Source organism: Trichechus manatus, unplaced genomic scaffold (genome assembly GCF_000243295.1).
Source record: "Trichechus manatus latirostris isolate Lorelei unplaced genomic scaffold, TriManLat1.0 scaffold00021, whole genome shotgun sequence".
NCBI lineage: Eukaryota > Metazoa > Chordata > Mammalia > Sirenia > Trichechidae > Trichechus > Trichechus manatus.
The window spans coordinates 17346952-17359842 of record NW_004443957.1 but is presented as its reverse complement, the minus strand read 5'-3'; the positions used below and the strand labels follow the sequence as shown (position 1 = coordinate 17359842).

Below are 12891 nucleotides of genomic sequence, written 5' to 3'. Positions count from 1 at the left end.
TTTTGAGGTGAAATTAGTCTTTTTGCAGTCAAACTAAACAAAATAATTTAGTTTTTATTCTAAAACAATGTTTTATGCTGAGTCAGAATTTTTACTTTTGCATGGTGTCCTGGTCTAAAAATAGCCAATATTGCAGGAGATGTGGGCTTTTGCAGAGGTTGCAATTTGATCCTTTCAGACAATAATAATCTCCAGGTTCACTGCTTCTGCATTATGGTTTTAGAAGAATCTTATCTCTGCATTAATCCTGTCTGCTCTTTTGCTTTTTGAGAACATGGGGCAAGGCCTGCTGGATCCTTGATTTTGGAACATTCTTCTCTTAACAGTTTACTTCCTTTTTTTTTATTTTGAACATAAACCTCTCTTTCTTTTTCTTTGTCTCTCCCCCACCCCTTCCTTCTCTTCCTTCGTTATTTTTATCTAAAAATATTTTCTTCATTTTTATCTATGGTTGCATTTTAAGTTTTACCACAGTTTTATTTCTTATTTGAGAACTTTAATTTTGTTACTCTAGATATGATTTTTCTGATCGTGTTCATGTCTGGTATTTACACTTCATGTTTCATTTTCATTTTTTAAATCGAGTATCTACATTTTCTACATTTTCCACATTGAACATAGCTAACATCTCACAGTCAACTAGAGGAATTCCTTTTAGGTGACTGCAGAAGGAAGTACTGGAATGAACTTACATTACCAGTGGGTAATCATTCCACTAAGGTGATGACCTAAGAGTCCTGTTGGCTTTCTGATACCATCTTAAAATTGTTACTAGGGCCTTGGGGAAATTGTTGGGGGTAAAATCCTCAGTTGTTGTTGGGTGCTGTTGACTCTATTCCAAGTCACAGTGACTCCAACCTCCAACCTTTTGGTTAGCAGCTGAGCACTTAACTGTTGTGCCACCTGGGCTCCTTAGAGTCCTTAGTATTCCTTAGCAAAGTAGTATTTTGTAAATGGTTTAAATTGACATTACTTTAAACCACATGTCTTTTTCCAATCCCCCTTTTATATTTCCCACAGATACCAGTGAAGAAAGGAAAAGAAGCAAATACTGGGTTTGGTGGGCCAGTTGTCAGTTCGCTTTATCATGAAGAAATCATCAGGTAATTTCTCTTCTGGTCATTGATGACATTCAATTTATGAAGTATTTTTTTTAACATGAAACTGATTTGGCAGTATCTCTAGTAGGATAATAAATGGCAGGAAAGAATTTTTTAGGTGCATAATCTTCAACATCAGTAAGTATTTGAAACAGTGCCAGATAGTAACCTTTCCCCACATAAGTAGTTGGCAGAGTAGGATTTTGTGTCTCAATCTAAAACAATAGATTTTTGTTATTGTTATTAATTTTTCTCAAAACACTATTTTTTCTTTTAAAGATTTTAATTTTCATTGTTTATTTACTCCAGCTACAAATTAAGTCATTTTGTGCTGTTTAACGAAGCTCTTACATTTTGTATGCTACGTATAAAATTTCTTGAATAACACTGTTCGTAAATGGGAAAAAAGGATCTTACGATGCTTTAAAGAGTCATATGACACATTTTTCTAAAACTGTGACTTTACAGACAAAAACAAGAAAAAAGAATCTCTGATTCTCTTACTCTTGTTGAGTTATCTGAACTTTTGCTTACTCACTTATTAACATGAAATAAATGTGCTCTAATTTTCAGGTGGAAAATTGGGCTCACCTAAATTTATTGAAGGGAAATATCTATCTTCATATAATTAAGAGGAAATTGTATCAAAAATTTATGCCTCACTCTTACAGAAAAGAGTTTGCTGACATTTTCCACCATATAAAGAAGTAGCAATATGAACTCCCAGGTAGCATCTTAAGTAGATCATTATTGCTGCCACTATGAATCAAAAACTTTGAATGTTCATAGTTTCCACAGTCATAGCTCATAGTTATAGTGAATGATCAGTCAGTTAATGCTAGGGAACCTGCGTTGAATCTATTTGCTTAGCAAGCACACCATTTTTACTTCGATTAAGCATTTATTTGGGATGGAGTAGGGGAAGGCAGATGAAGATTTGGGAGGAGTAAAGATACCCTTTAAAACTGCTGCTGGCCTGCAGTACACATGCCACTCTCATCCCTGTAGTGGACCTTGTAAACTCTGAGAAGCCCATAATAATAGTTTTGAGGAAGCACAGTTTGAAAAACATTTTCAGAGTTTAACTCTTCTTCCCCTCAACTCTTATATATTGAAAAAATATTCTGAGGTTCTTAATTTTTTTATTCTGTCCTTAGAGTCTTAAAAAATGGCATCTCTGAACCTTAATCATACTAGTCAAAGTTTATTAAATAGCCAAATTAAGCCAGCAAACCTTTAGAGTCACTTTTCTAGGTGATAGGAGGCCAGGTTAGTCATTCCTTTTCTGTTTTTCCATAGTCCTTTGTTCATTCTTTTGTAGTATCATTTATCACATTAAAAACCTTATTTTATCCACTAAACTTTTAGTTTTTCAAGGGCAAAGATCATATTTTATCCATCTCTGTATTCTCAGTGTCTGAAGAAGTGCGCAGAACTTAGGAGATATCCATGGCTGCTTCCCTCAAGGTGCTATAGTTTAGTGACTGCTGCTTATGTAGAATTAGCCAAGTGGCCCTATCATAAGGCAGACAGAAGCTGGTTTGGTTTTCCTGTGAATTGCCCATCCTCACCTCTTTTCCTAAGCAATAAAAAAATATATTGACTATTTTTGTTTCCTAATTGAGTAAATAAATTGTGATCGTTTCTTGACTTTGCTCTGAAAAGTAATCAGTAGGCTTAGCTAAAAAGTGATCTTTATTTTGTGTGCTGATTTCCTTAAGGACTCCCGAACTCTATTATTTTTCAAAATGACATGCTGCATACAGTTTCTTTCTCCTCTCCCCCCACCCCCACCCCAAGAATAAAGACATTTTATTGTTTTATGTAACAAGAAGTCTGAAGGTAGGATGTTCCACGTTTTGTACAGCAGCTCAACCCACCATAATGGGTTTAATGTAAATCCATTGTTAATATGTATGTGACATGTAAAATGGCCAGTTTACAAATTTTTTTATTTATTTTGTTGTTGTTGAGACTATGTATAGCAAAACATACACCAATTCAACAGTTCCTACACGTACCTTTTAGTGACATTGATTACATTCTTCGAGTTGTACATTCTTACCCTCTTTTTCTGAGTTGTTTCTGCCCCATTAACATAAATTCACTGCCCCCTAAATTTCCTATCTTTCAAGTTGCTGTTATTAATTTGATCGCATATAGATAGTTCTTATAAAAGCATAATACTGAAGGCAGACCTTTTTTACTTGTTAAGCTAAACTATTGTTTGGTTTTAAGAAGATTTCAGGGGATTTTTTGGTTTAAGGTTTAAAGATTATTTCAGGGCAGTAGTTTCAGGGGTTCATCCAACTTCATGGCTCCTGGAAGTCCGGAGTCCATGAGAATTTGAAATTCTGTTCTGCATTTTTCCTCCTTTGATCAGGATTCTTATAGAGAATCTTTGATCAAAATTTTCAGTAGTGGTAGCCAGACACCATCCAGTTCTGGTCTCATGGCAAAGGAGGCAGTTGTTCAGGGAGGCAATTAGCCTGCATACAGTTTCTTTTGAAATGTTTTGTGATGTGACTGATTACAGCAGCGCTACAGAACACGAAGCAAATCAAATGTACTCCAGTTGAAGTGAGAGTAGAAATCTGGGTAAGTGGAATATTCTTAAGAGAGAGTTAAACTATATTGGAAGGGTTAACCTTCCTTTATCTTCCACTCAGTTCTTAAAGAAGTTACGCTTAGATTTAAATCAGTATCGAGAATTTTGATCATGGGAAACAATAACAAAGAATAATTTAGTTTAATTTCATAAAGTAGATATTTTTATTCAGCTCAACACACATTTCTTTTGCACCTATGATGAGACAGAATAGTAGATATTTGTGCTGCGCAGCTTCTTCACTTTTAAATAGTGTGTTCTTAGTACTTTTGGCATCTACATGTAAGTAGGTTTAAAAATACTATTAGTTAATTAAGTAAAATATAAACTTTTGCTTATGGGCAAAATTGGTTAATCTTGCCCTTACTTCATTAAAGCATCCAAATATTAGTCTTCTTATTCTTATGATAAGGAGCCCTGGTGACACATTACTTAAGCACTGGGCTGCTAGCTGAAACGTCAGTGGTTTGAACCCGTTAGCCACTCGGCAGGAGAAAGGTGTGGCAGTCTGCTTCTGTAAAGATTACAGCCTTGGTTGGAACCCTGTGGGACAGTTCTGCTCCAGCCTGTAGAGTCTCTGTGAGTCAAAATCGACTCGACAGCAGTGGGTTTTATTCTTAGTATTTAGTGTATTTTTCCAAGAGAAACTTGTGGTTTAATTGAGGATAATTCCAATTTCTTGGCAGGATTGCATTCAGCTGAGATGAAAGCCACAGTAGGCTGTAGTTTTTTGAAATATCAAATGCCAAACTTGGATGAAAGGAAGAAGTTTTCTTCTGTGGAACCATTGTTTTTCTGTATATGTATTTTGAAAGATCTGTTTTGGATTCTTTTGTATATAAATTTCATAAAACCCATTCAGTTAGACTTGGACTCCATTGTTGTGGCAGCTTTCCTGACTAATGTGTATTGTAAGTGATAAGTTAAAGGCCCATCCTAGTTTGATTGTAAATGTTCTTGAGCCGAGGACCACTGAGGCCAATGCTGAGGTTGCTCCCTCCCTGTTTGGGTTCTGACCTTTGTTTCCACTCTGTCACAGAAAGTGACAGTTTAATTTCATAGGTGTTGATTCCTATGTTAGTATCCCAGAGCCCTGACACTAGTTTCTCATTCAGGAGCTAAAAAAAACTATTCTGTACTGTAATAGAGGAGGTATAGTGTGAGGCTAATTAAGTACACAAAGTGTGGAGCCAGACTGCCAACATTCAAATGTTTGGTCCACCATGTATTACCTCTGTGACCTTCTTATTTGTAAAATGGGGATAATAATAGTACTTGTTTCACCTGGCCCTTATGTGGATTACATGAATACACGCGCGCATGCACACACACTCTTATCCTAGAACAGTATCTGGCCCAAAATAAGTTACTGTGTAATTTAACTTTTATTAGTATTCCTACTCAGCATAGGGACTTCCCACAGAGGATACCCAGAGCAAAGGACTGATGTTAGAAGCTAAAATTACTTGTCAGTCTGGTTATAGAATTAGGTACAAGTTGTTTGCTTTTGCAAGAGAAAAGGAAGGGAGAACCAGTGCTATTTGTGTTTAGAGCTGTAGAAACGAGAGAGTAACAAATCTTGTAACCCATAGGCAGTTACCTCTAGTTTTGAGATCAGTTGTGTTTCATACGTTTATACTGCAGATGGGCAGAAAAAGCGTTGGTAACAGGCATAGGGCTTTGCAAAGAGTCAAATGATTCTGTGCTACATATATGGGCACAGTTGACAAGAAATCACTTTTGATGGCTTGTATACTTCGAAGGTTTTGATCTAGAAGTTGATATAGAAATAGAGAAATTAGGACAAGAATTAAAAGTACAATAAATGAAGAGTATACAGTATCCACCCCCACCCTGTGATAAAATTTGATCATCCCTGTTATGTTTTGTAGTTTGATGCCAGTGTAATCTATCAGAATTTTATTAATCCCACTTACACAGGCAACCATCTGGACCTTCTGTAAGCAAGACCAGACTAGTATACAACTAAAATGATTGATGGGCTCTGGAATTGATTAGTTGTTCTGTGAGACAAATGAACTGTTTCGGCAGAAAATACCAGAGGTCACTGCTTGTGGTCAGACGCAAAAGCCTGTAGAATTTTAAAGAGATGCTTTCATCATTGACTTACAAAGTTTCAATTATTAAACAATAATGGATTTTGAAAATATTTTTAAAATATCTCTTCATTGGTTGCTCTTTAGTCCTGATTATAAAATGGAAAAAAAAAATGTAAAAAAAAAGCTAGAATGAAAGTGATTGTTTACACTTTAATTTCGCATGCTTGATGAAAATATGAACTGGAATGATAGTAGCATAAAAGCCTCTTTCTTACTCACATAAATCATACTCTGAAATTTTCCTAAAGGAGTTGTGATTGGAGAACAAGCTGAAACATGTATGTTTTTAAGTGATTTAAAAAGTAAATGGTATTTTATACCATTTAATTATTTAAAACTTATCACTGTTAAATATGAACCTGTTTTTAACAAATCTTTTTAAGACTCTGAAGCTTCAAGAGAATGTGATGCACGCAGGTTATGTTTTAAAACTTGAATATTTGGATTTTTATACTTTGAATAGTCAAAGTCCTTGGGAAACCACTGTCCGATTGACATCACTGCCCTTAGCACCAAAATATTAACCTGCTTCTTCTACATCTGTTTAGCTGGTAGTAGTATAATCCTTCCCTATTTTACTGTGTTCCCTATGATCAACATTGTGTTAACACTTTGGTGATAGGTGATGAATTTGATGACATATGTCTTGTTTCATTCTGGTTATTCTTTGAGGAGTATACAAGTGTGTACAGGCAAGTGGGCAACTCCCGTTGGAGAATCTGACTGCTTAAGATGAACTTGAGTTATGGATTTATTCAACCTGTAAAACCTCAGCTGGTATAAATAATTGAGAAAGCAAAGGTTTGTCTGTGGTGCATACCTCAGGGACTCATGGCTCCCTTCCTCCTCTCTACCTCTCTTTCTTATGAAAATGATCCCAGTTGCACTCCTAGATAATAACACACCAAGCAATTAAAAGCCATGGGTGGCTGGAGAGAGGAGAAAAGGTTTAGTTAATGAGCTTTTCCTCTTCCTGTGCCCATGAGAGCCTCAGGAATGACAAGGCGATTAAAGTGAAGAGATAATTATAGATTATGTGAAAATGGGTCCCTTGGGACAAGCAGGTCTTGACATAAACAGTAACTGTTGTAAGAGTCTCCTGGCTCCCATATTCACCCTTTTCTAATGTGCTTAATTTAGCTCCTATGTGCTTAGTGTCATGATGCCAACCAAGCATATAGGCAAATCCACCTGTTTGCAGATCAACAGCTCTTCCTGAACAAGGGGCTGGCCATTCATCAACTAAAACCATCATCTTCCTCTCACCTTCTCTCTTTTCTTCCTTTATCTTCCCTCTCTTCTTTCTCCTCACTTCATTCTCTTTTTCTTGCCTACCGCTTCTTCTGAATTTTCCCTTCTCTCTTTCAGTACCTGTGAAATGCTAGGCACTTAGACTTGTTTATAAAACAGTGTGGTGTGTGTATATGTATGTGCACATATAAAGATGCATATAGCTGTGGGTATACTATATTTATAACAATAATTAGAGACATGATATTTACTACAAATAATATAAATAAATGATTCCCTCTGTTAAAATGCTTTACAGATGCATTTAAAGAAAGGAAGATATTTTAGAAGTGTTAGCAAAGATGTTAGCATTGTATAATAGACAACTATTTTCTTCTCATTTCATGATTATCAACTATTCTTTCAACACTGAAAGTAAGCGATTTTGGTTTTATTGCATTGCCTTTCAATTTATGAGGACTTTGTTGATTATATTGTATACATTAATAAATGCTTGATGTTCATTGAAGTTTGAATTCTTTGTGACGGAGATATATATATTAATTACATTGCTTTATTTTTAAAATTCTACCTAGTTTTAAATTTTATATAATGTATCAGGTAAGTGGAAACCTTAGTGCCGTACTAGTTAAGAGCTACGGCTGCTAACCAAAAGGTCGGCAGTTCAAATCCACCAGGCGCTCCTTGGAAACCATATGGGGCAGTTCTACTCAGTCCTATAGGGTTGCAATGAGTTAGAATTGACTTGATGGCAACGGGTTTGGTTTTTGGTTATCAAGTAACTATCTTTACAGTATTTTATGTAAAGAATGTCGTTTTTAGATCTATATGTTGTATAGGTCTATCCTCCATCCCTCATCCCCTAATTATGAGAAATTATGTGTCTTCATGTTCCAAAGTGATTCAAATGCCTCCACTTTTCATTATCGTCATTACCATGTATTACTCTAAACCACCATCATTTCTTGGCCTGGACACTATAGTGGTTTTAGAACTGAATTTCTCACTTCCTTTACAGTCTTCTCTCCAGATTTATAACTCAAGTCTCATCTTGTCACTGCCCTGCTTTAAAGCCCTTTAATGATTTTCTATAACAGTTAGGATAAAATTTAAAAATCCTTAACTTGTCTTACAGGGCCTCTCACTATCTCATCTAATGTAATGCCAGCCTACCCACTCCTCATTCACTCTGCTATAATCACGTTGGCTTATTTTTATTTCTTGGATGGTCTGATTAATATTTGTTAGATTAAGTGATTGGCAGTATTATGTAAGAGTATGAGAAATTACCCCAGCTGACAATTTATTATGCTGAATTCTTAGCATAATAATAATGACAGCTTACATTTATTGACCACTTTTTATATACTAGTAATTATACCAAGTATGTTACATAGATCCCTTAATCTTTAGAATGACCCTGTGCGATATAGATGCTATTAATATCCCTATTTTACAGATGAGGAAACTGAGACTCACAGAGGTTAGGTTACTTTCCCAAGGCCACATAGTTAGTAACTTAATTACTATACTATACTGACCCCTGAGATGTTTGAGGAATTATTGCAATGTCCATTTTAATTTTTTAATTAAATCCCTTTTCCATTTAGTGTTTTTAAAAATGTCCTTCACTGGTAAAATTAGAGGCTGTAGCCTTTCATTTATCAGTACACTGATGATGATGATGCTTCTTTTGGATGAATTGTTTTTATAGATTTTAAATTTACCTTAATGATTGAGAATGTAGCTCAGGCTTTGTAGAGCTGTTAGCAAAAGGATTCTATAGATTTTTTTGATATGGTCACTGATTTTCCAGGGATTGATCAGAGTTGAACAATTTTTCTTATAGGCATTTAAAATATCAGAAATTTTCAGTCAACTTTGTTTGTAGTTAAGCAAGTTTGAAGAGGTGAAAAAATATTTTTAGGAACCAATGTCTTTATAAATAATGGTTAAATAACTTTTCCAGTATAACTAGTATGCAAAAAGTATCTGGGGTATTTCTTTTGTCAATGCTTGCTTGAAAGAATGATAAAAATATGTTAAAATAGTTTCATTTGAAGGGACCCTTATCAGCCTAACTCATGTGATAAATGGAACTCCTATTTGAAGACTTCACGAATTTTCTGGTCCTAGAACTAAGTCCATTGCATATATAACCCATTCTGAAAATAACTACTAAATAGTGGAAAAAGACGTTGCCATTACCACGTAACAGTAAGGGGAAAACCTCACTGGTTGTTTCCTATAACTGTCTGATTACAGATACAATAGCACTATAAGTAGGAAGGTGATGACTCAATATATATGAATTTCTTCCTGTTATTCATTAGTCCATTTGGCACAGTGTATTTTGAACTACCTTGTTATTTCATCAACTCATCAAGACACCATTGGTTTTAAGAGCACCATTATTTAACTACCATTTGTAAAAAAAAACAGTGCCATCAATTAATTGTAAGATGCTGTAGATTATAAGATCTACCTGAAATGTTAAAATTTTAAAAAATTTTGTGCATGGTAGGTTAGTAAATAGTCTCCAAATGCCTGTTTGTCATCTGGGATTTCAGAAATTATTAGAAGAACAACAAAACAGTAAAAGAGAACTTTCTTAAGTGTTTTGATCTGAATGCTAGGCTTGAGCATGGTTACTGCCCAAGCAACATTTTGCCTCCTCCAAAGCTTATGACCAAGGTATTTCAGAAAGGAGGCACTATTTGCAAGATTTTACCTAAAGATCATATTGTAGTCTTCCATCTATGGTCTTTGGTAAGCCCGAGACTCAAAAATTAAGTGTTTTACAAGGTGAAATGAACATCTAAAATTTTAATTATATATTAATTAAATATAGGAACTTTTTGTGTGCTAAATATGAAAGCCATGACTTCTATTTAATCCTTGAGTTAAGTGTTGACTTCACCTTTTTCACCCCTCCCAGATAAGCCCTAAACCAGCTTTGCTAAAAACCTTTGAGTTAAGAACTCTTTCTTTAAGGGAGAGAAGCAGCTATAAGTAAAATTAAAATATGTCCGTGTAATTTTTTTATATCTATAAATTAAAATATCCTTTATTTTTAAATATAGAGAGGGTATCTTAACAGCTTCTATGTAGACATTTTTATCTCAGCATCTAAAATACTGATAGTTTAGTCATTTCAAAGCGTTTAGTAAGATTACAAAAAAAAGAATTAACATTAGATTTTGAGCTTTATATTTAGCATACACAGTAGAATATTGAGAATCATAGTCAAATGAGATCAATGAGATGACAGCATTATTTTCCAGCATTATATTTATACAGAATAGCAATCCTTTACCTTTCAGATCAACGACTTCTGACCATATACCCAACAAAGAACATAGGAACTTAAATTTCTACAAAGAAATAATATTCACCAACAGTAGTATTGAATTTTGAAAGACAGCGTACAGGCTTTCATCCTATAAAAACTAGCTCCTAAGGAACTTCACAAAGTGGCTTTTTTTGGTGAATTTACCATAGATCAGAGTCTATTCCTCACCCTCACAGATCTCTTGCAGATCTAGAGAAAAGACCCATAGATGAGCAGACCCTTGGAGACAGAGTAGCAGTAATAAAATTCTTCAGAAGCTAAGGTGTAAACTAAAATGCTATTTATTTACAATAGGGGCTATATCTCTGTAGTGATCCAAATGCTTAGGGTACACGCTTTCTAGGTGTTGGGGAACCCAGAAGGACAAATTAATAGTCAGATGATCATTTGTGAACATGAAAATAACGCGAGGGAAGGTGAACCGTTTTGAGGATTGCTTTGGCTGAGGCCCTAATGGCACCTCATTAATCAGCCACCCCCAGCAGAGAAATACAAGAGAAAGAGACTTTGAAAATTCCCAAAGAAGATACCTCAAGAGAAAATAGAAAATATTTTTAACTGAATACAAATGAAAATACATTTCAAAATTTATAGGATGCACTTGGAGCAACTATCTAAGATACAACTATTGGTCTCTTCCTGTCTGGAGCAAAAGAGAATGAAAGAAACTAGTCCATAGGACTAAAGCCCGTACGAACCATGATCTCTTCCAGCCTGAGACTAGAAGAACTAGATGGTACCCGGCTACCACTACTGACCATTCTGACCAGGGACACAGTAGAAGGTCCTGGATAGAATAGGAGAAAAATGTAGAACAAAACTCAAATTTCTGCAAAAGACCAGACTTTCTGAAAAAGACCAGACATAATGAACAGCTAGGACTAGAGGAACCCCTGAGATTATCACACTAATCTACCCTTCTAACTTGGAACTGAGGCCACTCTTGGATCTCTCCCATCAGCCAATTAATAAATTGGCTTATAAAATAAACAGTAGCATCCATAAGGAATGTGCTTCCATAAACAATCAACTGTACAAGACCAAGTGATCAACATTTACCCAAAGCAAAGATGAGCAGGCAAGGAGGGACGGGGAAACTCGACAATGGAAATAGAACAAACAATGAAAATAGTAAGAATATTGACACATTGCAAAAATTGTAACCAATGTCACAGAACAACTTGTACAAAAACTGATAAATAGGAACCTAATTTGCTGTGTAAACTTTCACCTAAAACACAATAAAATATTTTTTAAAAAATTGTAGGATATACTTTGGTGGCGTAAATGTTTTGCCCTCGACTGCTAACCTAAAAGGATGGCGATTTGAACCTACCTAGAAGTACAACAGAAGAAAAGACCTGACAATCTACTTCCATTAGAATTACAGCAAGAAAACCCTATGGATCAGTTCTACTCTGTAGCACATAGGGTTGCCATGAGTTAGAATCTATTCATTGGCAGTGGAGTTTTTGTTTGTTTGTTTTCCTTTAGGTTTATTGGACAGTTAGATTTCTGAATTAGGCCCCTAAGTGTGTTTTTTAATTCTGTGAGGTAGATGAAATAGTAGTTAAATGGACTTTAGGTGCCTTGCCATGAAACCTAACTGTCATTTGAAATATTTTTTTGATAGGGCAGTACAGTCTGTGCAGATAACATTTCTAGGGATAGGCAAGGATCTATTCTTCCTGGACTTGAATGGAAGACAGCAACACTTAAAGACCATCCCTCTTTCCCATAAAAGTGTGCCCTTATATTTCAAAAGAATTCGAAAGAAAGCCAGGGAATTTTCCTTCATGTACGTAAATGTATTGTCTGTCAATTTTAAAAAGCTTGGAGTAATCTAAAGAGAGACCTTCTGTCCTATGTTAGGGATAATGTGGGGCATTCTTGAGGGCATCACTAATATAGCTCATACTCATCCACAGAGAATGAATACGGTAATTTTCTGACTCAAATTCAATAACGAGAGGGAGGAAGATAACTGGGTAAGAATCATAAGAGTAAGGAAGATAAAGTGAGAAGATGAGGAAGGGCACTAACATTTTTTGAGACTCTACTGTATTTCATAACAGTTGGATTCATTTGCACATGTTTCATTTAAGATAATATGGATAGAGAGGGAATGATCGCCTATGGAAGAATATATAGAGCTCTTAAAAGAAACATACAGGAAGAAATAGAGTTTAACTGTAGTTTTGTTAAGGGGGAAGAAAGTGTAGAAAGCTGTTGCTTTAGACATCTCTCCGTTTTGGCCAGGAGGTGGTGACATTGCATAAAGACAGATTGGTTGCTGGCACATAAGATAGTCAAAATTTGGGATGGACCTACTTTGGTGAGTGGCATCTGGGGTCTTAAAAGTTTGCTAGTGGCCATCTAAGATGCATCAGTTGGTCCCAACCATCTGGAGTAAAGGAGAATGAAGAACACCAAAGACACAAGGAAAGTATTAGCCCAAGA

The 12891-nt window shown here is 35.4% G+C and overlaps 1 protein-coding gene across 3 annotated transcripts in view; it reads left to right on the top strand.

Moving 5' to 3' along the window:
• ACBD6 (acyl-CoA binding domain containing 6) overlaps positions 1-12891 on the top strand; it is a 239069-nt gene that overhangs the window by 61163 nt on the left and 165015 nt on the right. For all 3 annotated transcript variants that reach the window (XM_004372879.3, XM_023728087.1, XM_023728086.1), the window contains exon 4: positions 1021-1103. In XM_004372879.3, coding sequence (XP_004372936.1) covers positions 1021-1103 — 83 coding nt within the window. The remainder of the gene's footprint in view (positions 1-1020; positions 1104-12891) is intronic.